The following is a 14,688-nucleotide window of genomic DNA, read 5'->3' on the forward strand; positions in this document are numbered from 1 at the left end:
CCTCCCTCAAAGCTGTTGTGTGAATATTTTTGAGTATTCATTTCATGGTATTTCATAAACCTTAGCCTAACTGCTTATAATCTAATTGGAAATCTAAGTAAACCAACACAAAACAGTTCATGGACAGTTTGAAGCAAGTGCTAATGGAGTTTGTAAATGTTGAGCATTTACAACATTTACAAATGGAGCAGTAAATGTTGAGAATAAGCTATTAGAATGGCATTAGTAGTGCAAGTTTTCCTAGATGAAGAAAGCCTCAAACCAGGCTTGAGTAAATGGCCATTATATATTGATAAGACTTTAAAGGGTGTCCTCTGTTTAAGCAATAGCATAAACAACACATTCAGAATGAACTGAAGGCTGGGCGTGGTGGCTCATGCCTGTAATCCCAGCACTTTGGGAGGCCGAGGCCAGCAGATCACCTGAGGTCAGGAGTTCGAGACCAGCCTGGCCAACATGGCAAAACCCCGTCTCTACTAAAAATAAAAAAATTAGCTGGGCATGGTGGAGTGCACCTGTAGTCCCAGCTGCTCTGCTCAGGAGGCTGAGGCAGGAGAATCGCTTGAACCTGGGAGGCAGAGGTTGCAGTCAGCCAAGATCCCTTGAGGTTAGAAACTAAGGAGGCTTTGATCCTAAACTAAAAGTTCTGGGGAACTTAATTCAAAGGTCAGTATCAGTAAGGACCGTGAATTCCAGGGCCAGTTTCTCCGATCAGTGGCCAGAAGGATCTCTCACTGCTATACTTTAAATGGGAACAAATTCCATGGCCCAGTGAAATACAACTCTTAAAGCTGGCATAACGTGTATATAAATTGTTTTGATAGCTTTTAAAATGTCATCGGTGTGTATTAGTACATACAACTAAGACTAGTTCTAAGTGTGCCTTTGATAACAGATTCATGAGAAGCATTAAAAAGCCTCTTTTATTAGCCGGGCGTGGTGGCGGGTGCCTGTGGTCCCAGCTACTCAGGAGGCTGAGGCAGGAGAATGGCGTGAACCCGGGAGGCGGAGCTTACAGTGATCCAAGATCGCGCCACTGCACTCCAGCCGGGTGACAGAGTGAGACTCCGTCTCAAAAAAATAATAATAATAATAAAAAGCCTCTTATGAATATAGATCATTTTCTATCTTAATTGGTAATTTGATAGGTTCCCAAAGAGAAAAGAAGTTAGATATAAAGTTGAGTGAATATTTAGGGTATTTTTCGTAAATGATTTTTACTGATAGAAATACTGTTTTTTGTTTGTTCTTTCATGCAGGTTTACATGTATTATTAAGCAAAAGTGAAGTGGCATATAAATTTCCAGAGCTCCTACCTCTAGTAAGTGGTGCTTACATTTAAAAGTGAATACTTATTTATTATGTTCTTTGTATTTGGAATCACTTTGAAACACATTTTTAGTTTGGGTTCTCCAGAGGAACAGAACCAGTAAGATTGTGTGTGTGTGTGTGTGTGTGTGTGTGTGTGTGTGTGTGTGTGTATAGATATATATATAGAGAGAGAGAGACAGAGATTTGTTGTAAGGAACTGGCTCATGAAATTGTTGGGGCTGAAATCTGGCAAGTCTGAAATATGCAGGGGAGCCTAGCAGACTGGAGAGACCCAGGGAAGAGTTGATGTTGCAGTCTTGAGTACAGTGGCTGTCATAAAGGCAGAATTCCTTCTTCCATGGGGGACATCAGTCTTTTCTCAAGGCCTTCAACTGAACTAATGAAGCCCACCCATGTTTGGAGGGTAATCTGCTTTACTCAGAGTCTATGATTTTTTTTTTTTTTTTTTTTTTTTGAGACGGAGTCTCACTGTGTCACCCAGGCTGGAATGCAGTGGCGCGATCTCGGCTCACTGCAACCTCTACCTCCGTGGTTTAAGGAATTCTCCTGCCTCAGCCTCCCAAGAAGCTGGAATACAGGTGCCTGCCACCACTCCCAGCTAATTTTTGTATTTTTAGTAGAGACAGGGTTTCACCATGTTGCCCAGGCTGGTCTGGAACTCCTGATCTCAGGTGATCCACCTGCCTCAGCCTCCCAAAGTGCTGAGATTACAGGTGCGAGCTACCATGCTCAGCCAGTCTATGATTTAAATGTTAATCATGTGTAAAAAATACCTTCATAGCAACATTAGATTGGTGTTGACCATAAATGGGATATCATAGCCTTGCTAAGTTGATATATAAAACTAACCATCACACAAACATATCTTAAAATAATTAAAATAAATAAGGCCGGGCACAGTGGCCCACACCTGTAATCGCAGCACTTTGGGAAGCTGAGGTGGGTGGATCACCTGAGGTCAGGAGTTCAAGACCAACCTAGCCAACATGGCGAGTCCCCATCTCTACTAAAAATACAAAAATTGGCCAAGCGTGTTGGCTTATGCCTGTACTCCCAGCTACTCGGGAGGTTGAGGCAGGAGAATGGCTTGAACCTGGGAGGCTGAGATCGCACCACTGCACTAAAGCCTGGGTGACAGAGTGAGACTCTGTCTCAAAAAATAATAATAATAATAATTTATATTGTGTTTTATAAAAGCATTTATCCCTATCGACCAAACTTCTTTTTAGAACTGATTTTATGTGTGTGGTTTTTTTTGTTTTCTGTTTTTTTATTTTTTGTATATATAGAGTGAACTTAGCCCACCCATGTTGATAGAACACCCTCTTAGATGTCTTGTTCTGTGTGCCCAAGTACATGCCGGAATGTGGAGAAGAAATGGGTTCTCTCTAGTAAACCAGGTAAGTGTTTTCTAATTCTATGAAGAGTTTTCATTCCATTCTTGGCTTCTGTGAAGGTTGTAATTTTCAGTGGACTTAGTCAGTGAAAGCTGAGTATCTATATTAAAATTGTTTGAAAAGATTAATGATAAAACAAAAAGTTTCTTAAAACTTTTATTCATAGTTTGTCAAGAAATAATGGAAAAAGTAGAAATGAACAACAGTGGTCATGACTTTTACTTGAAATAATTTTTTGGGACAAAGTTGGATATTAAAAAATAAAAATCCAGATTTTACCTATTTAAATCAAATTGAATTAAAAGATAAAAGGCCTTTTAATACAGCTGTAAAATTGAGGTTTTACTTTTTATAGACCTCACATGGGCTTGGAATTAATTTTTTTTTTTCCAAGATCAGACAAGATCTGGCACATTTGGGGTGGTATAGCCATAAACAGATTTTGTTTTTCTCCTGTGTTTGGTAGCTCCTAACCTTCCTGAGACCACAACCTTTTACTTTATTCAGAAACCCAGCAAGTTAGCTGCAAAATGTGAACCATATCATGACCACTGTAATGTGAAAATCTGTAATTAATTAATCTTTACTAAGATAATGTTAATTGTTAGACAAACCACATCACACACATGCACACATTCTTGTACCAACTTGTGCTTTTGGGGAAGGATTAGAGAGAGCCTGAACCAATAAAAACTATTTACTCAATATAATTACTTTTTTTTTAGATTTATTACTACCATAATGTGAAATGCAGACGTGAGATGTTTGACAAGGATGTAGTAATGCTTCAGGTAATGAATTAAAAGCATTGAACTTAAAGGTTGTGGGGAATCTTTGCTTCTTGTTATTTCCATAGAATTCAGTCACTTGTGATCACTCCCAAATCTACAACTCCAGCCTAGCCCTGTCTCCTAAGCTCCAAACTTATATGGCTAACAGCCTTTAGATCATTTCCATCTATATTTCCTAGACACACTTCATATTAAACGTATTCAGAATAACTCCTCATGTTTCCTCCATACCTTCCTCCTGTCTTCACTTCCCTACCTTGGTGAATTGTTCCACAGTCTACCTAGTTGCTAAAGTCATATACCTGAAAGCCATCCTTTCTTCATTGTCCTCTGGTTCTTTAACTAGTGTACTAATGTTAAACCTCTTAGTTTAAACCCCTTAAACTAATGTTCAGGACTGCGATACTTAACTGCATTGAAGTTCCCTGAATTTGCCATATTCTCATACATCTTAAACTCTGCGTATTTATTTCTTTTGCTCCCTAAGTTACCCACCCCTTCTTTTTCCATTTACGTAGCTAACGTATTTTCCTGCTTGTCTTTGTGTTTACTTTAGCATTACTTCCTCCAGGAAGCCTTCCCTGACACACTAAAACTTGGCTACGTGTCCCTTTTGTGAGGACCCTAGCATGGAATTTAACCCTGCCGTAGCACTCACAACCCTGGACTGTGATTACTGTTTACTCTTCAGCACCCTACCCCCACCCCACCAAACCATGGCAGTTATATCTTGTTTCTTTTTTTGTCCCTTTTGCCTTGCATAGTGCTTGTCACATAGTAGTTGTTCTCTGATACTGCTGAATGGATTTAGTCATTATAGAAAAATAAAGCTGGCTAGGCACAGAGGCTCACACCTGTAATCCCAGCCTTTTGGGAGGCTGAGGCATGTGGATCACCTGAGGTCAGGAGTTTGAGTCCAGCCTGTCCAACATGGTGAAACCCTGTCTCTACTAAAGTTACAAAAATTAGCCTGGCATGGTGTCATGCGCCTGTAGTCCCAGCTACTTGGGAGGCCAAGACAGGAGAATCACTTAAACTTGGGAGGCGGAGGTTGCAATGAGCTGAGATCACTCCACTGGACTCCAACCTGGGCGACAGAGTGAGACTCCGTCTCAAAAAATAAATAAATAAAAATAAAGTCAAGAAATGTATATTTCAAAAAAATATTAGTTCAGAACAAAATCTAGGTTTATTTATAATTTATACAAATGGAATTAAAAGAGAATTGAAACTAATATTTAAAAGCTGTCACTTCAGTCAGTATAATGCTTACCAGAAAAAAATAGGAGATCTTGATAATAGTTTAATATGATCTGTATTTTTAAAATACTAGAAGGTTAATTAATATACCACATTTCCAAGTCCAAACGGTGATCAGAGAACCCCAAAATAAAATTTTGGCACTGAATTCATAGGAATACAATTATTTTAAAGCATTAGAAGGAAAGAGAACTCATAGTCTGTGTTACTGTGCTGGGTGGGCTTAGGTTTGGGGCTTGTTTGTATTTTGTTTTACCAATTTAGATTCCTTTCCACACTTGCCTGCTACCACAAGTAAGGATTGAGGTTAAATGGGTTTTCATCTTTTATTGGGATTGGTGAACCTTTTAGGATTGGTAAACTGCTTTCTCTTGGGCAAGCCAAACTATCTCTCACTAATTGTTTCAATAGTGGCCCCTTTGACCTTCCTCTTTTCCTTTATCTCAAACATTAAAAAAAAAAAAAAGACAGGTGTCTCCATGATGGATCCAAATCATTTCCTGATGATCATGCTCAGCCGCTTTGAACTTTATCAGATTTTCAGTACTCCAGACTATGGAAAAAGATTTAGTTCTGAGATTACCCATAAGGTAAGAACATGTTTTATGAAACCACAACACATTGCTAAAGAAGCATCTTTCCTTCTTTTTGGATATGTTAATCCTCTGAGATTATGCAATATGCATATTCTTATCTCTGAACTTTATCTTCCCTCACTTGTTATAGGATGTTGTTCAGCAGAACAATACTCTAATAGAAGAAATGCTATACCTCATTATAATGCTTGTTGGTAAGTTTAAATTGTTTGAGGCATTTAATAAATTACATTGACGTTTATAGTGGCAAATAGTTTGGAATTTCTGGCCTGTGTTTCCTTTGTTTTGAGAGGATGCTCAGTCTTAGGGGAAGAGGATTGGAATATTTCTCTTTTTCTCCCCTCTGGTTACTGTAATATTGAGAGTAATAGCACCGTGGTGCTTTGGAAGAAGGAGAAAATACAACTACTGAAGCAGAATAAACTGGAAGAGTGTATTTTGCGAGGTGGTGCGGGGGCGGGGGAGCGGGGGACAGGAGAATTTAGTAATCAAGGAATAGGATATTTAAGATCTATTTACTCTTGATTTATATCTTAACTATGTTTCTCTCCATGGGTTTGTGGTACAAAAGTATCTTCTTGACTTCAGATACAATAATTCCAAGCTAAAGGAGACCTATGGCTAATAGATGTGGATTTCTTTCCTTATTACCTATATTTTCAGTCCTTTACTACTGTTTTAGACCCCCTGTAGTCCATAGAGCAGAGAATCCTGGCTACTGTCAGGAGATGATACCAATGAGGAAGGTCTCCGAAGTTGATATTTTATTTGCCACTAGATAGTAGGAGAAAGGAAGGCTCTCCCTCCTTGCTGCCACAAGGAGAATGGGGTAAATGCAGTTTCCTTGACCACATTTAATCCCTTCCCACATTTCTGATCCCATTCTTTCAAAACAGCAACAAGAGCTCTCTCCACTACCTAAAGCCTGCCCTTACGTTTTGGGTCTGAGACGCAGAAGCATGGTCAGGAGCTGCTCTCTCCCTGGCTTATTGCCAGAACAGTCATTACTTTCCCATTGCTCAGACAGACTTAGAGAAATATAACATGCTGCATGAATTATAAGTATATATCACAAAAGTATTGTGATTATGTTAAATGTATGTATATGTACTTTTCCATTTTTGACAGGAGAGAGATTTAGTCCTGGAGTTGGACAGGTAAATGCTACAGATGAAATCAAGCGAGAGATTATCCATCAGTTGAGTATCAAGCCTATGGCTCATAGTGAATTGGTAAAGTCTTTACCTGAAGATGTAAGTACCTACATTTCTAAAAAGAAAACTGTAGAAACTTTTCCCTGCCTATCAGTCTAGTATCTATAGATTTACTTCTGTATACCTTTCTCACAATTGTAAAATCTATTGTCATGGGATGTGTATAATTCCAGGCACTCTTATTATGAATAATTAGAAAAAGAGAATAGGAGTAGAAAACAGAATAGTAATAGAATCTTTTACAATAAAGCCTTGAAGAAGGTAAGGACACTAAACAAAAAGTAAGCCCAAACCTCAGAACTAAGGTTTGTACCCCACAGAAAGAGGTCATTATAGGGTCTTTAGTACAAAGTTGCTATGGGTGTGGATAATGCTTTGTAACCTAGTATATTGAGGAAGGGAGTCAGAAGTGCCTACTCACCTATGTTGAGTAGAATAAATAATGTTTTCCTAAGCTTTTTCCTTCTTGGCCTCCAGAGAGTCTTCTTAATGACGAGCCCTTGTTTCATTTTAGTGAATGTAAAATAATAGTGAAAAGGACATTCATAGGTTAAATTGCAACTGTTTTTCCTTCCAGGGGTGATAAGTTCCTCAGCAACCTATATTTCAGCCATGGGGCTTTTCAGAAACTCAACCCTTATAATTGAGAAGAGACTTTATTTTCATGGAGGCTTTCCAAAATGTTTGCCCTAATTTGAAACATAGATCAAAACCTTCAACCTTAATTAACATTTATTTTTCTGAGATTTCAACCTATCTTATCTTTGTTGCATAGTAATACTTTTAAACTTTGTAGTATAAATATTTCAAACATCTATAGAGATTAAAAAATGTAGTATAACAAACCCATCACCAGCTTCAACAGAGGCCAGTCTGGTTTCATCTATACCCATCCACTAACCTCTGTGCCCCACTGTATTATTTCCTAGAGAATACTATATTTACCATTTCATCTATAAATAGGACTATATGTATCTAAAACAGTGATTCTCAACTGAGGACAATTTTGCCCCCCCAGGGGACATCTGTGAATGTCGCTACTCAGGGCAGGATGTGGAATGCTACTGGTATCTAGTGGGTAGAGGCCAGGGATACTGCTAAGCATCCTACAATACCCAGGACAACCCTCTACAGCATATCTGATCTGAATGTCAGTAGTGCTGAGGTTGAAAAACTCTGATCTAGAATATGAGGACTCTTAAAAACCCTATCTTTATGTTATCACACTTTTAAAAACAATAATTTATATATATGTTTATATATATATAGAGAGAGAGAGAGAGATAGACAGAGTCTGGCTCGGTCACCCAGGCTAGAGTACAATGGCATGATCTTGGCTTACTATAACCTCTGCCACCCGAGGTCAAGCAATTCTCATGCCTCAGCCTCCCAAGTAGCTGGGATTACAGGCGCACGCCACCATGCCCGGCTAATTTTTGTGTTTTTAGTAGAGATGGGGGTTCTCTATGTTGTCCAGGCTGGTCTCGAACTCCTGGCCTCAAGTGATCTGCCCACCTCAGCCTCCCAAAGTGCTGGGATTACAGGCATAAGCCACCACACCTGGCCGAATGATGAATAATTCCTTAATGTCACTAAATATCTAGTCAAGATAAAAATTACTTGTACTGCTTTAATGCAGGAAGTGAATTCCAAGTTGTTCAATTAGGAAGCAGTTATAATTTAGCCTAAGCTTTAAGGAACAATAAAATTTCAAAAAGCATTTTTTAAGTGGTTTAAGATTGTCGGCCGGGCACAGTGGCTCACGCCTGTAATCCCAACACTTTGGGAGACCAAGGTGGGCGGATCACGAAGTCAGGAGTTTAAGACCAGCCTGGCCAACACAGTTAAACCCCATCGCTACTAAAAAAAAAAAAAAAAAAAAAAAAAAAAAAAAAAAAAATTAGCCAAGTGTGGTGGCAGGCGCCTGTAATCCCAGCTACTTGGTAGGCTGAGGCAGGAGAATTGCTTGGACCTGGAAGGTGGAGGTTGCAGTGAGCCAAGATCATGCCATTGCACTCCAGCCTGGGTAACAATGCGAGACTCTGTCTCAAAAAAATAAAAAATAAAGTGATTGTAACTGTATTTCCCAAACATTTTAAAGAATTATTTATTCACAGAATTCCTATTAATATCTTACCGTGAATGAGATATGATGATTTGGGAAGTGCTGTTGTACTGAAAATAGACAAGAAATTAGTGCAACTATTTTATAAAATACCAGACGTATTTTACATAAACTTTTTTAAATGTTTTATATACTTTGTGTTTTCATTTAATTCCTTTAGAAAGCTCTTACCTTGATTCTATATGGTAGTGACTTTTAAAAAATCATAAAGTTTTATCTATTTTATGTATTTAAAAATAATACATCAATTTGAATAAACATCAGCTTGCCAAGTAAGTATGTCTAGTTTTGTATTAATCATTGTATTTGCTATGGAATCCTCATCTGTAAAAATGGAGATAAGGTGTATCTACCTTAGGTTGTTATGAGGGTCAATGAGATAAAACACAATGCTCAGAGTGCTAGTAGTTATTATTAACATGAAACACACTTGTGTCCTGTACCTTTAGGAGAACAAGGAGACTGGCATGGAGAGTGTAATCGAAGCAGTTGCCCATTTCAAGTGAGTTTACTTCCTATTATTTCACATTCTTTTTTACTTTTCCAGTACATTCATTTTTCTTAGAGTGTTTTCTTTGATTCAACTGAGAATGAAGTTGCAGCTTTCAGAGATTGACAGACATTTTCAAATTATAGCTCTGAATTAGATTTCTCACTGACATTTCACTTTTCTGATCTCACCCTGTACTCAGCAACGTAAAGTGACGTTGTGAGGGTTTTCGTCACATTCAGAATAGGTGTTCATAGCTGATGGTTTCAAATAGTAAAAATTAACCTCAGCAGTGATCTAAGTAAATGCATTGTAATTTCTTAAAACTGCTTTGTTTCCATTTGAATGTGCTGCCTAAATTGTGGGATAGCCTCTCAATGCCACCTTCTCCAGTGTTCACAGTCTTCCCCAGTCAATAAACTGGTTTATACCCTTAAAGATATTGAAGCAGTTTCTTAAGCCTGTTTTTTCTTTGCTTCCTACCCCAATGACAATGTATTCATTTTTTTAACCCACTATAAATTTTTGAAGATAGTGTGTTTATTTTTTGTTGGTTATAAAGACAATACTTGCTTTTAGAAAAAATATGGAAAAATACAAAGAAAAAATATTACCTGTAATCCAGCCACTCAGATGATTTCTATTATGTTTAGATGTATATCTTTCTAAATTTTTTTTCTATACTTGGAACACATATTTATAACAAAAAATGGGTTCATTTCATATTTACTATTCTATAACCTTTTTAAAAATTAAATAATGGAATGTTTCCATGTATTTGTGTCTTTGGGGGGGCGGGTTGTTGGTTTTATGGGGTTTTTTTAGTTTTTACGTAATATACTTTGTCAGTACATATAGGCATACTTCATCCTTTTTCACTTCAGCCTGGGTGACAAAGCGAGACTCAAGTGCAGTGGCACGGTCTTGGCTCACTGCAACCTCCGCCTCCTAGGTCCAAGCAATTCTCCTGCCTCAGCCTCCCAAGTAGCTGGGATTACAGGCGCCCGCCACCGCACCTGGCTAATTTTTGTATTTTTAGTAGACATGGGGTTTCGCCCTGTTGACCAGGCTCGTCTCAAACTCCTAACTTCAGATGATCCAGCCCGCCTCGGCCTCTCAAAAGTGCTGAGATTACTGGCATGAGCTATGGTGCCAGGCCCTTTTTCACTTCCTTGTAGTCGTGTACTGTAATGTATCTAACCTCTTCCCTATAATACATAGCTTCCAGATTTTCTCTTATAAACAAATATTGAAAATCCTTGTACATACAGCATTAACAAGTGTATCTTTGACTGTGAAAGTGTTTCTTTGAGGATTAGCTAGATCAAAATGAAAGCCTGTATTACATTTTGGTACATACCTCCTAATTGCCTTCCCAAAAAAGTCCTCGATTTACACTCTGACTAGAAGTGTATAAAGAGTGCCCTGCAACTTTGTCAACACTTTAATATGAGCAGTCTTTTAGTACCTTATTTTAATTTGCGTTACTCTAATTAACAGTGAAGTTGAGCTTCTTTTCATGTGTTTATTGGCCATTTGTTTTTTCATACTTTAATGCATTTTTCTTTATGGTTGTTTGTCCCTATCTTATTGTTCCAAAAGTATTATATATTAGAAATGTCAATTCTTATTTAATACATCACAGTACTTTCTTCCAGTCTGTCCCTTGTTTTTTAACTTTCTGTTTTTAAAACTCTGTCTCAATTGGCTTCTGGGTTTTATAACTTGCTTAGGAAAGTTCTCTAAACCCCAATAGTGTACCTGCTTTTTTCTGCTTAATAAAACAACACGGAAGTCTTTACATGTGAAAATAGAGAAATTATCATCACTGTTAATGGTGTTCAGTTGTTTGGAGATGTTGTAATTTGTTATTTCACGTTATTAGACTTTTTAATTGTTGCCACTGCAGTGTCCATCACGTTCACTTGTCTAGTTAGGATAAATTCCAAGTGGGCATGCTAAATAAAACAGATGCATGTAGAACTCGGATTTAGATTGCCAAATCAACCCACTGAAAATAGTTGTAGCTTAACACCCACCAGCAGTATATGAGAGCTCTGCTTTCTTGTTCTAATATCCAAGACTATCTCTCATAAATAAGTGTATGGCTTTGGTAATAATATTCTAAGGTCCTTTCTTTCACAGGAAACCTGGATTAACAGGACGAGGCATGTATGAACTGAAACCAGAATGTGCCAAAGAGTTCAACTTGTATTTCTATCACTTTTCAAGGGCAGAACAGTCCAAGGTAATTGGGAAAATTAAAAATGTAGCAGGGAAGGATTGCATTGTTTTTCTTAAGAGATGAGGTTTCACCATGTTGCCCAGGCTAGAGTTTAGTGGCTATTCACAATGCCATTATAGAGCATTGCAACCTCAAACTCCTGGGCTCAAGCAATTCTCCCACCTCAGCTTCTTGAGTAGATGAGATTACAGGCATGCACCACTGTATCTGGCTTGAATTTTTTTTTCCTAAACAACTTTTTTACTGCTTTTGCAGATTGAAAAATGATACATTTTTATTGTAGGGAATTTGGAAAATATAAAATATAAAGAAGAAAGTAGAAATTACTTAAAATACCCTCACCTAACATTTTGGAGTTTCCCCCTAGCATTTTGTACATATGTATATAAGATCTATATAATACATACCTATACATATATGGGTATAGTTTTTTAAAACAAATTTTCAACCTGTATTATAATCAGTTAATCCATTTTATGCACATTTCAGAATTGGTATTATTTAACACTTTTTCATAGAGATTCATGGAGCTTTTCTAATCATTCCTAGGTAATTAAATTTTGCCTTTTTGGTGGGGCATGTAATCCCAGCACTTTGGGAGGCTGAGGCGGGCAGATCGCTTGAGCTCAGGAGTTCAAGATCAGCCTGGCCAACATGTTGAAATCCCATGTCTACTAAAAATACAAAAATTAGCCAGGCATGGTGTCATGCACTTCTCGTCCCAGCTACTCAGGAGGCTGAGATAGGAGGATCACTTGAGCCCAGGAGGTCAAGACTGCAATGAGCTACGATTGCACCACTGCATTCCAGCTTGGATGACGGGAGTGAGACCGTATCTCAAAAAAAAAAAAAAAAAAAAAATCTGCCTTTTAGCAGTCTTCTTTTAAAATGGTTTTCCAATAAACAGCATTAAATAAAACTTAAACATAAAGCTTTTATTTAGTTTTTGATGAAGTCATAGAGTTCAAACTTAAATAAGTTTGTACTTATTTAAGTATATGTTTCCCTTCTAATTTAAAGTAATAGAGAACTCGTTTGGAGATTCTTGTAGTTAAAAAAAAAAAATTAACCTTGGTGTATCCGTTTGGGGGAGGACTAGAACTTAAAGATAGATATCTTTTTTATTTTTTTAATTTTTTTGAGATAGGGTCTCACTCTGTTACCCAGGCTGGAGTGCAGACCTCGGCTCACTACAGCCCCTGCCTCCCAGGTTCAAGCAATTATCCTGCCCCAGCCTCCTGAGTAGCTAGGATTACAGGTGTGTGCCACCACGCCTGGCCAATTTTTGTATTTTTAGTAGAGATGGGGATTCTCCGCGTTGGCCAGGCTGCTCTCGAACTCCTGACCTCAGGTGAGCCACCTGTCTTGGCCTCCCAAAGTGCTGGGATTACAGGTGTGAGCTGCCACGCCCCAGCCTCTGTTGTGTTATTTTCTGATTTTAGATGTTCATCCTTGGCCAGACACATTGGCTCACGCCTGTAATCCCAGCACTTTGGGAGGCTGAGGTGGGCAGATCACAAGCTCAGGAGTTCAAGACCAGCCTGGCCAACATAGTGAAACCCCATCTCTACTAAAAATATAAAAATTAACCAGGTGTGGTGGTGGGCATTACTAATTCCTGGTCCAAATAACTTTATTTTTTATTAGGCAGAAGAAGCGCAACGGAAATTGAAAAGACAAAATAGAGAAGATACAGGTATTTTTAATCTTTCTGAAAATGTCTTGCCCATCTTTTTTACTTGTTAAACATTGTTTTCTGTTAACTATGATGATTGTCCTTGGTGGAATGAATATTTAAATGTAAGCTTTCCTAGTGAATAACCTCCTATTCAGAGGAATAATAAATATGTTAACATAGAAATAGTTTGTGCTGAGTCCTCTGGGTTGATGTTATCTCAGATCTTAAGACCTTTCTAGGGGAAAAGATAGACTTTCTTCTGTACTGCTGCTACTTACGTGGCTCTTTTTATGCATTTGACCTTGAGAATGTAAAATAATAGCTTTAAGGTGTGTGTTAATGAATATTCTTTGAGTTAAAACTATCAAAAGTAACAAAGAGATAGTTTCTAAAGCATGTTCTGTAAAAGAAACCAATAATAACAACTGTATTTTCAGCACTCCCACCTCCGGTGTTGCCTCCATTCTGCCCTCTGTTTGCAAGCCTGGTTAACATTTTGCAGTCAGATGTCATGTTGTGCATCATGGGAACAATTCTGCAATGGGCTGTGGAACATAATGGATATGCCTGGTCAGAGTCCATGCTGCAAAGGGTAGGTTTGAAGACATTTATTATTTATATTTTAGTATTTTATAGTACAAGCAAAATATTCTTGTCTGTATCTATACACAGGAAAACTAGGCCGAAATGTATTGTGTTTTCCTAACTTGAATATATTGTTACTGCTTTTGTGTCTGACAGTGAAAACAAGTGCCAGACAGATTTTTTTATACCACATGGTTGTTATTACCTCAGTCCCACTGGGCAGTTGTTCTCTCCTAGATTGGTCCTTGTCTTTATATATGTAGTACTCTGATATTGATAAAATGTGTTATCTGTTATATATGTTTCTAATCTAATTATTTTCCAAAACAAAAATTTTTTTTGAATCATCCGTATCCTTACTTTGTAGTTGAAGAAACTGACACTCATAGACTTAAACGGTCCTATAGCTAGTTAAGTGGCAAGTCTGGAACCTTGTTTGTGTTATTTTTGTTTTTGTGTTTTTGAGACAGGATCTGGCTTTGTCACCCAGGAAGCCGGAGTGCAGTGGTGCAGTCTTGGCTCACTGCAACCTCTGCCTCCTGGGTTCAAGTGATCCTGCCACCTCAGTATCCCAAGTACCTGGGATTACAGGCATGCATCACAACATCTGCCTAATTTCTGTTTTTTGGTAGAGACAGTTTTGCCATGTTCCCCAGGCTGGTCTCAAACTCCCAGACTCAAGCAATCCTCCCCCCTCGGCCTCCCCAAGTATTGGGATTACATGCGTGAGCCACTATGCCCAGCCCCTTGTTTGTATTTTACTTTATAGTTTTAATGTAAGCCGTTCGTACACTATCTCATTGAATTCACACAACACCCCATGAATAGATACAACTTTTTTCTCATTGTTAGATGAGGAAGCCAAGTTTCAATGAGGTTCCATTAACTTCCCATATTAATCTACTAAGTGATATAACAATTATTCATTAAATAGAATGCCTACTTTATGCCCTATTCCATGCTAAGCCCTTTTTT

General features: G+C 38.0%; 1 protein-coding gene across 9 annotated transcripts in view; it reads left to right on the forward strand.

The window, feature by feature from the left end:
• Positions 1–14,688, forward strand: part of UBR2 (ubiquitin protein ligase E3 component n-recognin 2) — a 132,166-nt gene that overhangs the window by 77,149 nt on the left and 40,329 nt on the right. For 8 of the 9 annotated variants that reach the window (XR_004671978.3, XM_003833292.6, XM_055113610.2 and 5 more), the window contains 10 exons: positions 1,260–1,321; positions 2,622–2,732; positions 3,455–3,520; positions 5,248–5,370; positions 5,507–5,570; positions 6,505–6,629; positions 9,165–9,217; positions 11,351–11,453; positions 13,098–13,146; positions 13,566–13,720. Coding sequence is in view for 7 of the 9 variants with exons in the window: in XM_003833292.6 (XP_003833340.2) it covers positions 1,260–1,321; positions 2,622–2,732; positions 3,455–3,520; positions 5,248–5,370; positions 5,507–5,570; positions 6,505–6,629; positions 9,165–9,217; positions 11,351–11,453; positions 13,098–13,146; positions 13,566–13,720 (911 nt within the window). In the remaining 2 variants the exon portion in view is untranslated. Of the gene's footprint in view, positions 1–1,259; positions 1,322–2,621; positions 2,733–3,454; positions 3,521–5,247; positions 5,371–5,506; positions 5,571–6,504; positions 6,630–9,164; positions 9,218–11,350; positions 11,454–13,097; positions 13,147–13,565; positions 13,721–14,688 lie in introns of those variants that run through there. The other variant, XR_008625617.2, reaches the window with a different exon arrangement.

This window comes from Pan paniscus, chromosome 5 (genome assembly GCF_029289425.2).
Source record: "Pan paniscus chromosome 5, NHGRI_mPanPan1-v2.0_pri, whole genome shotgun sequence".
Classification (NCBI taxonomy): domain Eukaryota; kingdom Metazoa; phylum Chordata; class Mammalia; order Primates; family Hominidae; genus Pan; species Pan paniscus.